General features: G+C 33.7%; 1 protein-coding gene across 1 annotated transcript; it reads right to left on the reverse strand.

Moving 5' to 3' along the window:
* On the reverse strand, positions 1-2,455 carry LOC107946439 (protein ASPARTIC PROTEASE IN GUARD CELL 1). The gene has a single exon (XM_016880770.2). It carries the CDS (start codon positions 1,893-1,895, stop codon positions 408-410), a length of 1,488 nt encoding a protein of 495 aa, XP_016736259.1. The 5' UTR covers positions 1,896-2,455; the 3' UTR covers positions 1-407.
* Between the last annotated feature and the right edge of the window lie 13,499 nt (positions 2,456-15,954).

Below are 15,954 nucleotides of genomic sequence, written 5' to 3' on the forward strand. Positions count from 1 at the left end.
TCAAGCTAAAAATCCTCTCTTTTGTTTAATAATGAAAAAAAAGAAAAAGGCATCCGATGCAGCCAAGTAAGCACTGACACCAAAGTAAATTATGTTTGATACACCAAACCGCATCTTTCTTCTAATAAACAAACTATGTAACGGTCATATCAACGATCTATTAAGTCTCTACTGTTTGCCCACTGTTCCCTCATGCATTCAATTAATTTACTATGCATGCCACTACTGCCGACATTGATAACCTCGCCGCCTACCCCGTCAGTCGCGACGCTAATCTTAACAATTATTGAGAAATTGAAATGGGCTCACCGCCCAAGCGGCAAAAATCTCTTTTTTTCTTGTCACCAACGTGAAAATCGTAAATAAATCACAAATAGGCCAAATATTTCCAATAAACTTAATTACTTTTAACATTTGTTGGGCACAAATCCTACGCGGGAGTTACCCAGATCGAAACCTACACGCGTCCCCTGTTGTTGCACGTTCCCAATGATTGACAACGACGAGGACGTTGGCGCAAACGCGAAACAGAAGGTCCCAACGGAATCAACCGGTATCATGTAATTCTTAGCCGGTAACGGTAAAACTTTACCCTCTGGGAAGTGAAATGACAACGTTGGCACATCCACGCTACTCTTCGTAGACAAATTGTAACACGTGTCAAACAACGCCACGCTATCAGCTGACGGTAAGTTCTTTGTCCCTTTAGCGAACGCATCACGGAGAACATTATAGGTGTCGCTCTGCAACCGTGTCACGGCGGTTCCCGAGTCGATGATAATCCCACCATTACCTGACTCGTCCATTTGGAATGCTGACTCAGGAATCGGGAGCAACTCGCCACCCACACTGATCCCGATTAAACCAAGATAATAAAACGTGTCTAGCTGGTGGTTACGAATTAATGGAGCTGTAATGGTGTTAGGAGGGAAAGACGAATCGAATTCAAGAGTGGATGCTGAGTCAGAGTCACGATCCACGAGACAATAGGAGAAACTACTTGCATTAAGCTGGGAGGTAAAGGAGAGCTGGCCGCCACCGAGACCAAGCAAGCCTCCCGCTCCAACAAACAACCCTTCGTTATTATGGCCACAACCAATGGCTACATTGTTGACAGAATCCGAGCCGAGGGTGATGGTTTCGGTGACAAAGTCACCCACAGTGTAAGACCCGTCACCGTAGGAAACCTCGTAGACGCATGTACGGTCATTTCGACATTCGGAATCGTCAAGGTACTTGCATTGTTGGGTGTCGCACTTTAGCGGAGAGTAGGAAGACGACAAAGATGGCTCGAAGATTGGGTCGGATTGTTGGTAACAATCGGCGCAGGGTGCGCATTGTACCCAGTTGACGTCACTGCCCGTGTCGAGTACCATGTATACTTGACTCGGTGGTTTCCCGATTCCAACTCGGGAAAAGTACTCACCACTTCCTTGACTCGAACCGGACACAATAGGACCTTCCAGATCCTCAGCTCCAAATTCCAATCCCGTATCAAGGGGTTTGAGATCTGACCTTGAAATCCCGTTGACAGCCAGATTCAACCGAGTGACGAGCGAGCTGACTCGAGCTGAGTCACGCTGGAGTCGGGATAAGGTTAGCGCTTTGTAATCAAGGTGGGAGCTTTTATGAATAGAAAGTCGGGGATGAATTTGAAGGGAGATGGAAGACGGAGAAGAAGATGGAGATGAAGCTGAGAGGCTTTGGTCCAGTGGAGTAAATGCGGGCTTCTTGGTGGGGTCGAAGGAGAGGACATTTTTGGTCTTCACAAGAGCTTCAGCGACGTCGAGAGCTGTGGTGGGTTGAGGAGTTTGCAGCAAACTACGAGAACAGCCAACAAATGGAGCTGTAAAGAAGAAACAGCCAGCGAAGAGAAGAGCAAAAAGAAACCCCATTTGGTAAAAGCAAAAAAGGAAGTGGGAGGTAATAGGAACTGGTGATATGGTGGGTTTTTATTGAGAATAGAAAAAGGATAAAGGTTTGAGTGGGAGCTAAAGAGAAAGGGTGTGAATTAGTATTTATCCAACCAATGCAAAGCTTTGATTTGTTTTGACAAAGGTAATTTTAATTCATGAGGGCTGGGGCTGGGGCTGGGGCTGGGGCTGGGGCTGGGGGCTCATTACCTTTGCGTGGTTAGCAATGTTGATTTTTATCCCGCTTAATAAGCAGGATTTAGAGGCTTTTGTTTACCATCTCCAAAAGGGGGAATCCAATAATCCATGGCTTTTGCTTCTCGATGTCTGCATCCATCACGGCTTGGTGGACCACTGTTTCTGTATCAATCAGATCCGTGAAACTTCTGAAATTTGATAGCTAAAGCGAATGAGGATGGCGTCCACAAAGTTTAATTTAAGTTCTAGTGTTGGGATCTTAACACTTTCTCAACAATACTTAAAGTAAGTAAATAATATGTTATCATCAGTTGCTTTAAGTTTATGAAATGTGATGATATTCCCGTGCATTCCATGCTCATGATTAGGGTAGCATCATTTAGTCCAAACTAACTTTTCTCTTTTTTGGCTATCAAACACTGGAGCAGTGGATCACCCGCCCTATGCCTTCCCATCCCGACGGGTTACTAGTGGTGGGGACGGAATGTCACGTGAAGTTTGCAAGTTCCCAAATATTTCACTACATTTATTTATACGCCATATTTTTCCTTAAACGTGGGATTACCCATTTTCGACCAAATTTACTAAACCAACTCAATTGTTTTAATAGATTTTGGTTTGTACCATTTTTCAGTTATGAGTTCAGTTTAGTTGATTATTTCTAGGGTAAACTATAAAAATAGTCACTTTTGTTTGCTTTACGCTACATTTTAGTCACTTATGTTTGAAATGTTACGTTTTAGTCACTTATGTTATTATTTTGTTACGAAGTGGTCACTCTTCCGTTAAGTTCCGTTATCTCATTAACGGTAATCCTACATGCAGTCCAACTAGATTTTAAGTGCCAACTTGAATTTCCTAATGGGAAGAGAATAGATTTTTAATTAAATAAATTTAATTAATTAAAAATTTTAAACTCTAAATCTTAATTAAAAAACCTTCATCTCCTCCCTTTTTTTAGTTTTCTTTTTCAGGTTACTAAGAAAGCTATTATCATCAGAATTTTTTATTCACCTACAAAAACAAAAGAGGATTCAATGGAGGGTCCAAGTATGTCTTCTTCACCGGAAAATTTATGTTCTAAAACTTAAAATCAAGTGGTTGCCGACAAATTTATGTAATAAGATGAACTGCAATGACTGCAGCATGTGAAAACTAAGCCAAAACTTGAAGAAGCAAAGGGTTGCCATTACACCATCTGGAGACTTTCCGAAGGAAAGTCCAGAGGCAATGGAACAGATCACCATGAGCATCAAGGTGAGTCCATAAACTCGTTTTCGGCCTAATTTATCACCGAGCCAACTAAAGAAAAGTTGTCCAGCTAAAGTTCTGCAAAAGGCCACACCATTAACAACAGCTGCAATACGAGGAGGCAAAGTTCCAGGCTTTTCAGAAACTGCATCGAAGTAGTAAATACGACCGAGCAATTTTGTGATAAGAGAGATGCTAAAAAGGTCATAAGCGTCAGTGAAGAAACCCATTCCAGCAATCACAATTGCAGTGAAATGGTACCATTGTGTCTTTGCTGCATGCAACGCATTAAGAACTCTAAGCTGGTTTCCGATTTCTGTCTTTTTTTACTTGAAACTAGATCAAGTAGGAAATTAACAAAACATAGGAATTCTGAGTTTTCTCTGAATAAACAATCCCATGTCAAATAAAAATGGAAAAATCCCCAAGTTGAACAAAAGTTGGTTCAACCATTGAAACAAACTGTTTTGGCTTTTCATTCTAGGATGTTAACTGAAACATCATTTTTCACATGCTGCAGTCATTGCAGTTCATCTTATTACATAAATTTATCGACAACCACTTGATTTTAAGTCTTAGAACATAAATTTGTCGGTGAAGAAGACATACATGGACCCTCTATTGAATCCTCTTTTGTTTTTGTAGGTGAATAAAAAATTCTGATGATAATAGCTTTCTTAGTCAACTGAAAAAGAAAACTAAAAAAAGGGGGGAAGATGAATGATTTTTTAACTAAGATTTAGGGTTTAAAATTTTTAATTAATTAACTTTATTTAATTGAAAATCTATTCTCATCCCATTAGGAAATTCAAGTTGGCACTTAAAATCTAATTGGACTGCCACGTAGAATTACCGTAAGGAGATAACGGAACTTAACAGAAGAGTGATCACTTCGTAACAAAATAATAACATAAGTGACTAAAACGTAACATTTCAAACATAAGTGACTAAAATGTAACCTGAGGGAAACAAAAGTGACTATTTTTGTAGTTTACCCTTATTTCTATTTGTTAATGATTTTTTAATTTAAAAATTAACTTGACCGAAAATTCCACTTATTTTATTATTTTTAAATTATTTAAAATATACCTATAATATATAACATATAAAATAAATATATAGTATTTCAAGCCCAATAATTCAACTTAATAATTAAAGTCGGTTAACCAATTAAACCAAACGACCTAAAGTTAGTTCGGTTATATCGGTTCTTAAGCTCTAATTTGATCAAGTTGATTTTGTATATTGTGGTCAACTAAGTCAGTTTAATAAATAATAATAATCGAACCAACCAAAAAAATCGAATGCTCTCGTCAATGAAGTTTTTGCTTAATTAGTGCCGTTGTTGCAACATTTTAAAATATGAAGATTAAAAAGCGCTTAAATATGTAATATTTCTTTCAAAGCAATATATTTCAAAGGGTCGAGAGTTATTTAGTTTAAGAACTTATCAAATGAATAATAGAGTTGGTGTCACCAATCAATTTAAAACCAACTCATTTGGAACATAATTAAAATATTCCTTCTATTTAAAAGTAAAAATATATATATTATGAGGGGTTTTTTAAAAATATTTTTACATTTTATATCAAATTTGTAAAAAGGAAAACAATATAAACTCAAGACAAATCCACTTTAATTATAACGATTCATTTTTTAGTAGTGTCGAAAAATTTAGTATCGAGGTTGAACAACTAAAGTCGAGTTAATTCAAAAAAAAATAATCGAATAATTAAAAAAAATAGTTACTAATTAATTAAATACATTACTTAGTATAGTGTCGGGACTAAGTTGTAAGTGATCTCAACTATTAAAATTAGATTAGGAGTTTAATCAAGTCCTCAACATAACAACCCGAAAGTCAATGATGTCGAAAATTGTAACACCCCAAATTTATTTTTGTCGTCGGATTAAGGTTATGTAGTATTACGACATATATTGAAACATTTAACATCATTAAACTATTCATTTATTAATTTAAACATCAATAATCAAAACTAAATATTATTCATAGCATAAATACATTTACGGGCCTAAAATCGAGTTTACGGGGCTCTAAAAATAATTTGGAAACATCCGAGGACTAATTTGAATCAAAATAGAATGAAAATTTTGAAAAATTTTAGAAACGAGTCACACAGCCATGTGAAAGAGACCAACCCATGTGGCCTCAAACATGGTCGTGTGGCTACCCCACACGCCCGTGTAACTAACTGTGATCGTGAGAAAAATCCTGCACCTAAAATTAATAAGGTACACGACCGTGTGGCTAGGCTGTGTGTCATGACAGCCCATATCCCATGTCGTGTGCACCTTAAAAAGTTTCCAAAACAAGGAAAACTTTCATCCAACACTTAAGTACAAAGCCAAATCAAAATCAACTATTTTCATACTTTAAAAACGCATTCCAACAAGCCTAAAACATGCCAAAACATTCAACCTAAGTGTCTAACCAATGTGTCCTTATTGACACCACAATTCAATTATCAAACTAAATATACATTTCATACCAAACTAATTTGCAATCAAAGTTCTCAAGTCCAAACATTAAACATATAACAGCCCGACTTTTCGTGATGCCGGAAACAGTGGTTCAAGACCACCAAATCCAGCGAGTAAGCTCGTAAATTTTATTATTTAATATTTACGAATCAAATGTGGTTTAAAAAAATTTGAATTAGTAATTTATTTCTTATAATAAATTATTAGATTCAAGTGATAAAACCTTAGTTCAAGTGGTTTTAGAAAAAGAGGTATCGGGACCTTGTTTCTATAAACCGAGCTGTAAATATTTTTATAAATATTTACGAAGTGTCATTAAGGTAGTATTAAAGTTTCGTTGAAAAATTTTAACATTTCGATAGCTAATTAATTAAAAAGGAATAAACTGAAAAAGATGCAATTTATAATAATAAAGTGACTAAATAGATTGATTAATAAATAAAGGATGACCTAAATAGCAATTATACCTAAATTAAAAGATTAGGCGGCATAACATGAAAAAAATAAAGCCATTAATGGAAAAATTGTAATTAAATTGAAATTAAAATAAAATAAAAGTGAAATTAGAAAGTTTCTAGGCAATTCTTTATTCTTCTCCCAATTTTCGGTTCAAAAAATAGACATGGGAGAGCTCCTTGAGCTGGTTCTTTAATTTTTCTTTATGTGAGTTCAATTCTTACTCGTTTCTTGTAATTTTTATATTTTTGACATTGTTACAATTACGTCCAACTAAATCTTACTCTAGTTTTTGATTTTGTTAAAGATTTTGAATGTTACCATTGATGAATATATATGATTTTAGTTACTAAATGATGAATTTGAGATGTTGGTTGATATTTAAAAGTATTTTATTAAGTAATTTTGATGAATTTTTCGATTAGGGACTAATTTGTTGAAATAGTAAAAATAAAAGGGTTTCTTGTGAAATTATTGCAAAATTTTTCTGTATTGAATGCCATGAATATTCGGATAGCATGGTTTTGCATTAAAAATGGTTAATTTGCATGATTTGGGATTAGGGACTAAATTGAATAAAAGTACAATTTTAGGGGCAATTTTGTAAAAATGTCAAAAATAACCAAGTTGCATAAAATGAATTGTTTTATTATTTAAATTAATAAATTAAATGAAATTATTAATTTAGATCAAGATCGAGTGGAAAATCGAGGGAAATAGAAAATTACCAAAATGCTTTTGAATCTTGGTATTTCTGCAATTTAGCCTGATAAGTTCGTATGAACTATATTTTGTATAATTTTGATTAAAGTGAATGTTAATTAGTGATGGATATATATATGTGTGTGTGTGTGTACTCAGTTTGAATTGAACGCAGGATTTGAGTATATTCGTAAATTGGTGTATGGTGGTATTGGAGGGAGACATCGGAATATTACCCAAGTAAACCGAGGTTTAGCATCTGTTGCGAACTCTTGTGTTTTACTTTCTGTTTGGAGTGATTTGGGTGGATCAACTCTCACGAGCTTCTATTTAGCTCTTATGAGCTTCTGTTGGTGTGTTCTAGTGGACTAGCTCTATGCGCTTCTGTTGATGATGTACTTTTATCCGTAAGTCATTCTTAGTATGGAAAATCTCGATAAGGTAAATTGTTAAATGAATTTGAAAGATTTGTTAATTATTGAATATTGACCCAAACATAAATGAAAATGAGATATGTTGTGACTAAATGAGATACACGAGTTATGTACTCATGAATTGAGTATTGAATGGCTAATGCCAATGTATAAATAATTGTGGTTTGATATGTGAATAGCTATTTATATAGAAATTGTGTGAATTGGGACATTGTTAATCAAATAAAATATGTTAGCATGTGCAATTTGAGTATTGGACACTTTGTTATTCAATTGAATTCAAGTTGATTGAATGGATTGAAATTGATATATATATTGAATGTATTGATTATTTAAATTGAAATGAATATTGGTTGTATTCAAAAAAATTAATTGGAACCTTATTAACTGTATCGGACTGAGTCGGATATAGATGGCATTGCATAGGATTGAAAGAGTTCAGGGATTTATTCGACTTCGAGTCGATGAGACACTAGGTGTCAATTTATTACTTTGGATGTATTCGATGAGGCACTGGGTGCCAACTTACTTTGGTTTAACCAATGAGACACTGGGTGTCAATTTACTACTTCGAATTATCCGATAAGGCACTGGGTGCCAAACTGGTGTGTTTGGTTGGATCCGTGTATCCGTCCGAGTCCGAGTCGTGTTAGTAGGGGTAATTAAATAAATCGGTACTATGATTGATGTTGGATGATGTTGTATGAGAACTGAAAATGGGATAGTGATTTGAAACATGAAAATGAGTTATATACATAAATGTACTAACTTGTGTATTGATGATGGTGATTAGGCTTATGTCAAGCTTGAGAGTATGATTGATGTATATACTTATGTCTAGTATTATACAAATGAAACGATAAGTTCATAATTGAAATGTGATACGATGAAAAAAGGATTGATGAGTTGATTAATGTACTTATATATATGAGAAATTACGTATGTTATGTTGAACTTACCTATGTTATGAATAAATATATTAATTAGTTAATTGATGTTGTTATTTAAGTTTATGTTCTATAAATAGAATGGAAAATAAGTAAAGGAAGTTACTCTTAGTTTTATGAAAAGGTTAATGATGGTGTATAATGTTTATAAAATCCTATTAAATTAGAAATGAATATATATATGATGTTGATAGACTTACTCATTTATGAGCTGGTGGTTATGTAGTTGATAAATCTTGAGGCATTGGTATAGCTTCATATTTAATATATAAAATTTATTATTGAATTGGAATATTACGTTTAAAGTTTGTACGAGCTTACTAAGCATTCATTGCCTACGTAGTTGTTTATCCTTTATTTCACAGATTATAGGAAACTCGATTGGGTTGGAAGCTTGTCAGAGTTATATTACACTATCCATCGGTTCTATCGGTACTTTTGAATGTTTTGATTTTGGTTATAATGGCATGTATAGGTTATTTTGGTTAAATGTTAGTCTATATGTGTTTTGTTGAGATTAGTCATATATTTGGTTTGTGTTTTGGTAGTTTAGTATGTGCTTAATTTGCCTTATAATGTTGATGTGTGGAATAATGAAAGACAAAATAGTAGTTGAAAATGCATATAAGGTATGTTTTATAACTTGGTGTGATTTGGTACTATGTTATATTAAGTGTATATGTATTTTATGCCATTGAATAAGTGGTACAACTGGTACTAAATGGTAAGTTTTAGTAAATGATTTACATGTTATGTATTAATTCGATTAGACATAAAAGTTAGTTGATTACTTGGTTACATGGTATATATGGTTAAACATAATTGTATTGGTCATTTAAGATGCCTAAGGGCATATTGATTTTATGTGAATATACTACATGTTTAAGGATTTATTTTAGATGCTATAATATGACTTGTTTATATACACAATACTGATTGTAGGTTGGCACCAAATTGGGTGAGAAAAATGGCTTATAAAATAGCCTATTTTCATTCACACGGTCAGAGACACGGGCGTGTGTGACACACGGTCAAGTGAGACGGCCGTGTGTCCCTTATGGCTTGTAAAGGTTTGCAAGTCAGTATGTTCACACGGCCTAGCACACGGGCGTGTGGTTTGGCCGTGTGACCCTTGTAGCTTTGAAACTTTTTAATGTATTCTGAAAAATTTCCTGAATTTTCGAATTAGTCCCGACTTATTTCTAACGCGTATTTTGGGCATCAAAGGCTCGAATAAGGGACAGTATGTATGAGTTTCATTGGTTTCTGACATGAATGTTATGTTATATGAAATGATAAAATTTCTGTCTGTTTGATCTGTAAACTCCGATAATACTCCGTAACCTGATTCCGGCGAGGGATACGGGTTGGGGGTGTTACAAAACACATGCCAAACTCACCATAATTCAAACACTTTAATAAAGTCTATACCAAAATAGCCAAAAAATTTTACATGAACATTTACTTTTACCCAAAGCCAAAGGCACGTACAACTTTATACCAACCTAAGGTACATCACTTGAACTAAACATTCCAAAATATAAACAAAACACACCTATTACATGCCATATAACTTTAAGATAAACATGTCAAAATCTACCGATAGGTATCTGGATAGTGTGACCTTAGGTTGATCCGATCGCCCGATTCCACAAAACATTATTTACAAAGAAACATGAACAATGACACAAGTAAACTTTAATAGAGTTTAGTAAGTTCAACAATTGTAACGATAAAACTTATCGTATAGACATATCAAACACCTAATAATAGTTAATAAACAATAATCATGCCAATCACAACCATTCAACATGTGAGTCTTTACGTTTATACACATATTGTATAACCTGATCAATTCTACTAAATCAATCAATACCAATTCTCACTTTATACATTCAGAAGATAATGTAAATATTTATAAATTTAATTAAAAAAATCATATAATCATTGAAAACCTGTCTGATGAATGATATAAACGGATTTCGATACGCGTTTAACCATTCAGAACACACCAAAGCGCTCAAATGAGCCAAATCAACCGAGAACACACCTGGGCACCAAGTGCCTAGCCCGTAGGCTAACATCCCTCCATAACACACCTGGGCACCAACTGCCAAGCCCGAAAGCCTTACATCTGCCCTCGGTAACACACCAGAACCATTGTAATATAACACAACAATCCGCAACAAATGCTGGACTTCGGTATATTCGGTGGATAATAACAATTCACTTTCTCACATTTTAACAATTTGCAACAATTCAAATATGTTACAGCCCAATTTGCTGTGATGTCAAAAACAGTAGTTCGAGACCACTAAATCTGACGAGTGAGTTCAAAAAATTTTATTATTCAGTAATTATGATTTAAATGTAATTTTAGAAAGATTTTTGAAATAGTGATTTGAGTTTAAAAAGAATTATTAGGTTAATTGGTTTTGAAAATGAGGTATCGAGACCTCAATTTTATAAATCGAGTCGTAAATATTTTTATAAATATTTACGGAGTGTCATTAAGTTAATATTAAAGTTTCATCAGAAAATTTTAACGTTTTGATAGTTAATTAAATAAAAAAGACTAAATTGAAAAAGGTGCAAAACTTGATAAAATGATTAAATAGCTCAAGTGTTAAATGAGGGAGGACTTAAAAGGTAAATTGGCCCAAAGATGATGGCGTGGGCCACATAGGAGAAAAATCAAAGAATTAGGTGAAATAAAGGCAAAATTGGAAAAGTTGGAAATTTTAGCTTACAATTTGAAATAAAAAGAGGATTCTAGAGAATTTCTTCATAATTCTCAGCCAAAAACACCATTGAAGAACCCTTACGAAGCTGGTTTTCATATTTTACTACATGTGAGTTCAATTCTTGCTCTTTTCTTGACATTTTTGTGTTTTTAAGACTTTTTCAATTAGGTCCAACTATCTAATTCATTAGTTTTTTATTTTATGAGTAATCTTGAAAGTTACCATTGATGAGTGTTGGATGTTTATGATGAATTAACATGGATTTGAAGCTTTAATTTTGTCATATGATGATTTTATCAAGTGATTTCAAGGGAAATTAATTTTAGGAACAAATTGTGAAAAAGATCAAATCTTAGGTTTGGTATTAAATTTTGTTTATCAAAGGCTGTGTAATAGTTTAGAATATTTAGATAAAGTGTTACTTGAGAAAAATTAGCTTATTTGATGGGCTAATTAGTAAGGGACTAAATTACAAAAATTGAAAAAGTTGGGGCAATTGTGTAATTTTAAAATTTGAAGGGTACTGATTGTAAAGTGAATTGAAACTGAAATATATGCTAATGCATGAATAATTTTATATTTTAGATCAAGATCCCGTAGATCAACGAGAAAAAAGAAAATTAACAGAATAATTCTTGAACTACTACAAATTTACAATTTAACCCAGGTAAGTTCATATGGTTAAAGTTTAATAGTTATTTGGAAATTGAGGAATGATGTTACGTATTTAATAAATTGTTGAAAATGGAATGTTGCTAAATTTATTGTGTATTTAATATACTATTGAATAAAAATGAAATATTGTTGTATTATGAATTGAATTGGATATCTGGCTAAAATGGAACGTAGGATTGAGTACACTTGTTCTATGCAAAGGAGGAGTTGACTGCAAATTACCCAAGTAAACCGGGGGTTCAACATTTGTTACGAACTTTCGTGTTTGCTTTCCATTTAGCTCTCATGAGCTTGAGTTAACTCATATGAGTTTCAGTTTAACCCTTCTGGGTTTTAGTTCAGCTCTTTTGAGCTTTAGTTTAACCCTTATGGGTTTCCGTTCAGCTCTTATAAGCTTTCGTTTAACCCTTAGGGTTTCCGTCTAGCACTTATGTGCTTCTGTGCAGCCTTCGGGCTTCCGTATACGATGTACTCATATCTGTAAGACGTTCTCCAATTTTACAAAGGCTAGTAAGTGACATATGGATATTATTTGAAGACTTAATGATGTTATCGATTTTGAGATGAAATAAGTGAATTCATCATTTGAGGTTGTGATTGGTAGGAAATGTGTAATGAACAATTTACTTAAATGAATTATTATAGTATGTTAGGTAAGATTTAAGTTTAAAGCCAACGAACTTACTAAGCTACATTAAGCTTACTTGTATTGTTTAATGTTCTTTGTAGATTTTTGAGAAGTCGGGAGGTCGGATCAACACATCGAATCACACTATCCAACTTGCTGGTAGATTTTGCTAAACATACTATGTTTTATATGGCATGTATAAGGATTGAAATGGTTGTGTAAATATTAAAATTACATTTTGGGTTATGTTTCATATTAACTTATATATGTATGGTTTGTCATGTTTGGTATAAGTGTTAGTATGGGTAATGAATGAATTGGTATAGCATGTTAATATAGTAGTTGCATGTGTGTAATAACCCGATTTTCAATGATGTCAAAAATAGTGGTTCGAGACCACCAAATCTGAAAAATGAGTTCGTAAATTTTATTATTTAATATTTACGAGGCAAATGTAGTTTTTAAAAGATTTTTGAATTAGTAAATTTGTGTATATAAGGATTTATTAGATTAATTGATTTAGAAAATGACCGAGCCGTAAATATTTACGAGCCGTAAATTTGTGTATAAATATTTACAGAGTGTCATTAAGGTAGTATTAAAATTTCATTAGAAAATGTTAACTTTTCGGTAGCAATTAATTAAAAAGGATTAAATTGAAAAATGTACAAAACTTACTAAAGTGATTAAATAGCTTAACAATTAATTACGTGAGGACTAAAAGGGCAAATGGACCCATTTTAAATGGCTGAGGCGGCATAGCCTGAAAAAAAAAGGATTTTATGTGATTAAGGGCAAAATTGGAATTAAAATAAAGTTTATATGGCCAAATGTGATTCTAATAGTTTCTAGACATTTTCTTCATCATTTTTTTCTACCAAAAATAGTCGTTGAAGAGGGTAAAGGCTGGTCTTTCATATTTTAGCTTTATGTAAGTTTAATTCTTGGTTTTTTTTCTTGAGATTTTTATGTTTTTGGACTTTTACAACGAGGTCCAACTTACTATTTCATTAGTTTTTGATTTTGTTGAAAGTTTTGGAAGATACCATTGATGAATTCATATGATTTTAGTTATTAGATGATGAAATTGAGATTTTAATGAATATTTAAAGGTAATTATTAAGAAATTTTGGATGAAATCATGTTTTAGGGATTAATTTGAAAAGTTGCTGAATTTATATGAAATTCTAAAATTTTATGGAATTCTTGAGCTTTTATTGACATATATGAAAATATCTAGGCTTGGAATAAGGATTAAATTACATGAATTTTATCTTCCAAGCCTAGGGACGAATCGTAAATAATTAAAAGTATAGGGACAAAATGGTAATTTTGCCTAAAATGTGAATTGGATAGAGATGAATATGAATTGTATTAAATTGAGCTAAATTTACTCGTATAGATCTGGATAGACCAAGTACGGAAGTAGATCGTGGTAAAGAAAAAGTATCGGATTAGTAGATTACAAGTCACGAACAATTAGTCAAGGTAAGTTCGTGTAAGTAAATTTATATATTTATATGCTTAAATTGAATGTTGTGATTGTGAATTGTGTAATAGCCTTGTATATGAAATTTGAACACACATATCCAAAACTATCAGACAAATATTAAGTCTTATTAGAATGAATGAAATTCGATTAGATACAGGGTTCTATTTCTCGAAATGGTAATGTTCTTGCATATGTTGCGGACATACCGTAGCTCGAAAGAGTGTCCCGTTATAAGCCCTCTCAAGCTTCTCAATATAGTGTTCTTTCTAGCTTCCCGTTAAATGCTCTTCGGAGCATTCCGATTGGTTGTAATCTACATATGTTGTAGACACACCCACGCTCTTATGAGCGTTCTGTTTGTAGGCTCTTTGTGAGCTTCCCGTTAAAGGCTCCTCGGAGCTTCCCGTTAGTGCTCTCTTGAACTTCTTGTTATATGACTATCTGGTGCTTTCTGATTGAGTGCTTTTTGGAGCTTTCCGTTAAGTGCTCTTCAAAGCTACCTGATATGGGCTCTTTGTGAGCTTCCCGTTATTAAGCCTGGAAAAGCTTCCCGTTACATGGCTCAATGAGCTTTCCATTATAGTGCTTGAAAAAGAGCTCTCTGTTTAAGTGCTCTAATGAGTACTCCCAAGACATGAATTGATGGATTCCTAATTTGTACATTTTATGTGTACTACCTTCGTATACATCGAGATTTCAAATGATTTAATAGGTGAAATTCTAACATGAAGACAAGTGAAAATCGAAATGAAATCAATATCTGAAAAATACATGAAATGCATGGAACTTGGTATTTGAAGAGCTCATCTCTGTTATTGATATTTACATGAAATGAATAACTAACATATTTGATGAGATTGTGTGCTTAGGTTATGGCCAAGTTGTTTGGAATGCATGTGTATTTTTACTTAATGTACAAATGAATGGTAAGTTAATTTCCTATTATATGGACTTACTAAGCATAATATGCTTACTCTGTTTTATTTCATCTGTTTTAAAGTAACATGAAAGCTCGTTGGATTGGACGCTTGGTTGAGATCACTCACACTGTCCACCGGCACATTTCGGTACAAATATGATACTAATTATAGATATAATAGCATGCATAGGTTTGGTTAGCCAATGTTGGCATACAAATATTTTGGTTGTAAATAGCCATTGGAATGGCTTGTGATGAATGTTTTTGGTATATTAACATATGAATTAATTTCATGTTTGATACTAAGTAAATATGGTCAAATAGATAAATTCACAAACATGGATTTATGAAGTGATATGGTATGTATGAGACTTGAGTTTTGCATGATTTAAATGTTTTGGATTGGCTTTTGGATGTGTTAAAATATTTGTGTAGGTAGATGATCAAATGGGTGAGAAATAAGGCTTGGAAATGACCTTATTTTGTCCACACGGGTAGAGACTCGCACATGGCCTAGCACATGGGCGTGTGTTCTAGCCGTGTGTCCCCTGCATCTTAAAATTCAAAACAGAATGCTCAGTATTTTTCACACGGCATGGCACATGGGCATGTAGCTTGGCCGTGTGACCCCTGCACCTTAATGTTTTGCAAGTCAGAGAGTTACACGGGATGGGGACACGACCGTGTGACCTATTTCATATACCACACGGCCTAGGACATGGGTGTGTCACTTGGCCGTGTGAGCCACACAGCCTGACCACACGGGCGTGTGACCCTTGCACCTAGGGAAAATTTTGAAATTTCGCGAAAAATTCTCTGAGTTCCCGATTTAGTCCTTACTTGTTTCTAGTGTATGTTTTGGGCCTCGAAGGCCCTAATAAGGGAATTTACGATAAATTTTCTGACATGTATGATAAAATAATATAAGATATTTGTATTCATTCTGTAACTTATGGTAATACTCCATAATCTTATTCCGGCGACGAATACGGGTTAGGGGTGTTACAATGTGTGAATTAATTTATGTTCTAGTTTAGATTGTTAGAGTATATGTGATAATATGACCATAATAATGATAGAATTAGTTGTTTTG

This window comes from Gossypium hirsutum, chromosome D12, assembly GCF_007990345.1.
Source record: "Gossypium hirsutum isolate 1008001.06 chromosome D12, Gossypium_hirsutum_v2.1, whole genome shotgun sequence".
Classification (NCBI taxonomy): Eukaryota; Viridiplantae; Streptophyta; class Magnoliopsida; order Malvales; family Malvaceae; genus Gossypium; species Gossypium hirsutum.

What these genes read in the sequence shown, in the direction of transcription:
- LOC107946439 (XM_016880770.2), bottom strand. Translation starts at nt 1,895, where the DNA reads ATGGGGTTTCTTTTTGCTCTTCTCTTCGCTGGCTGTTTCTTCTTTACA.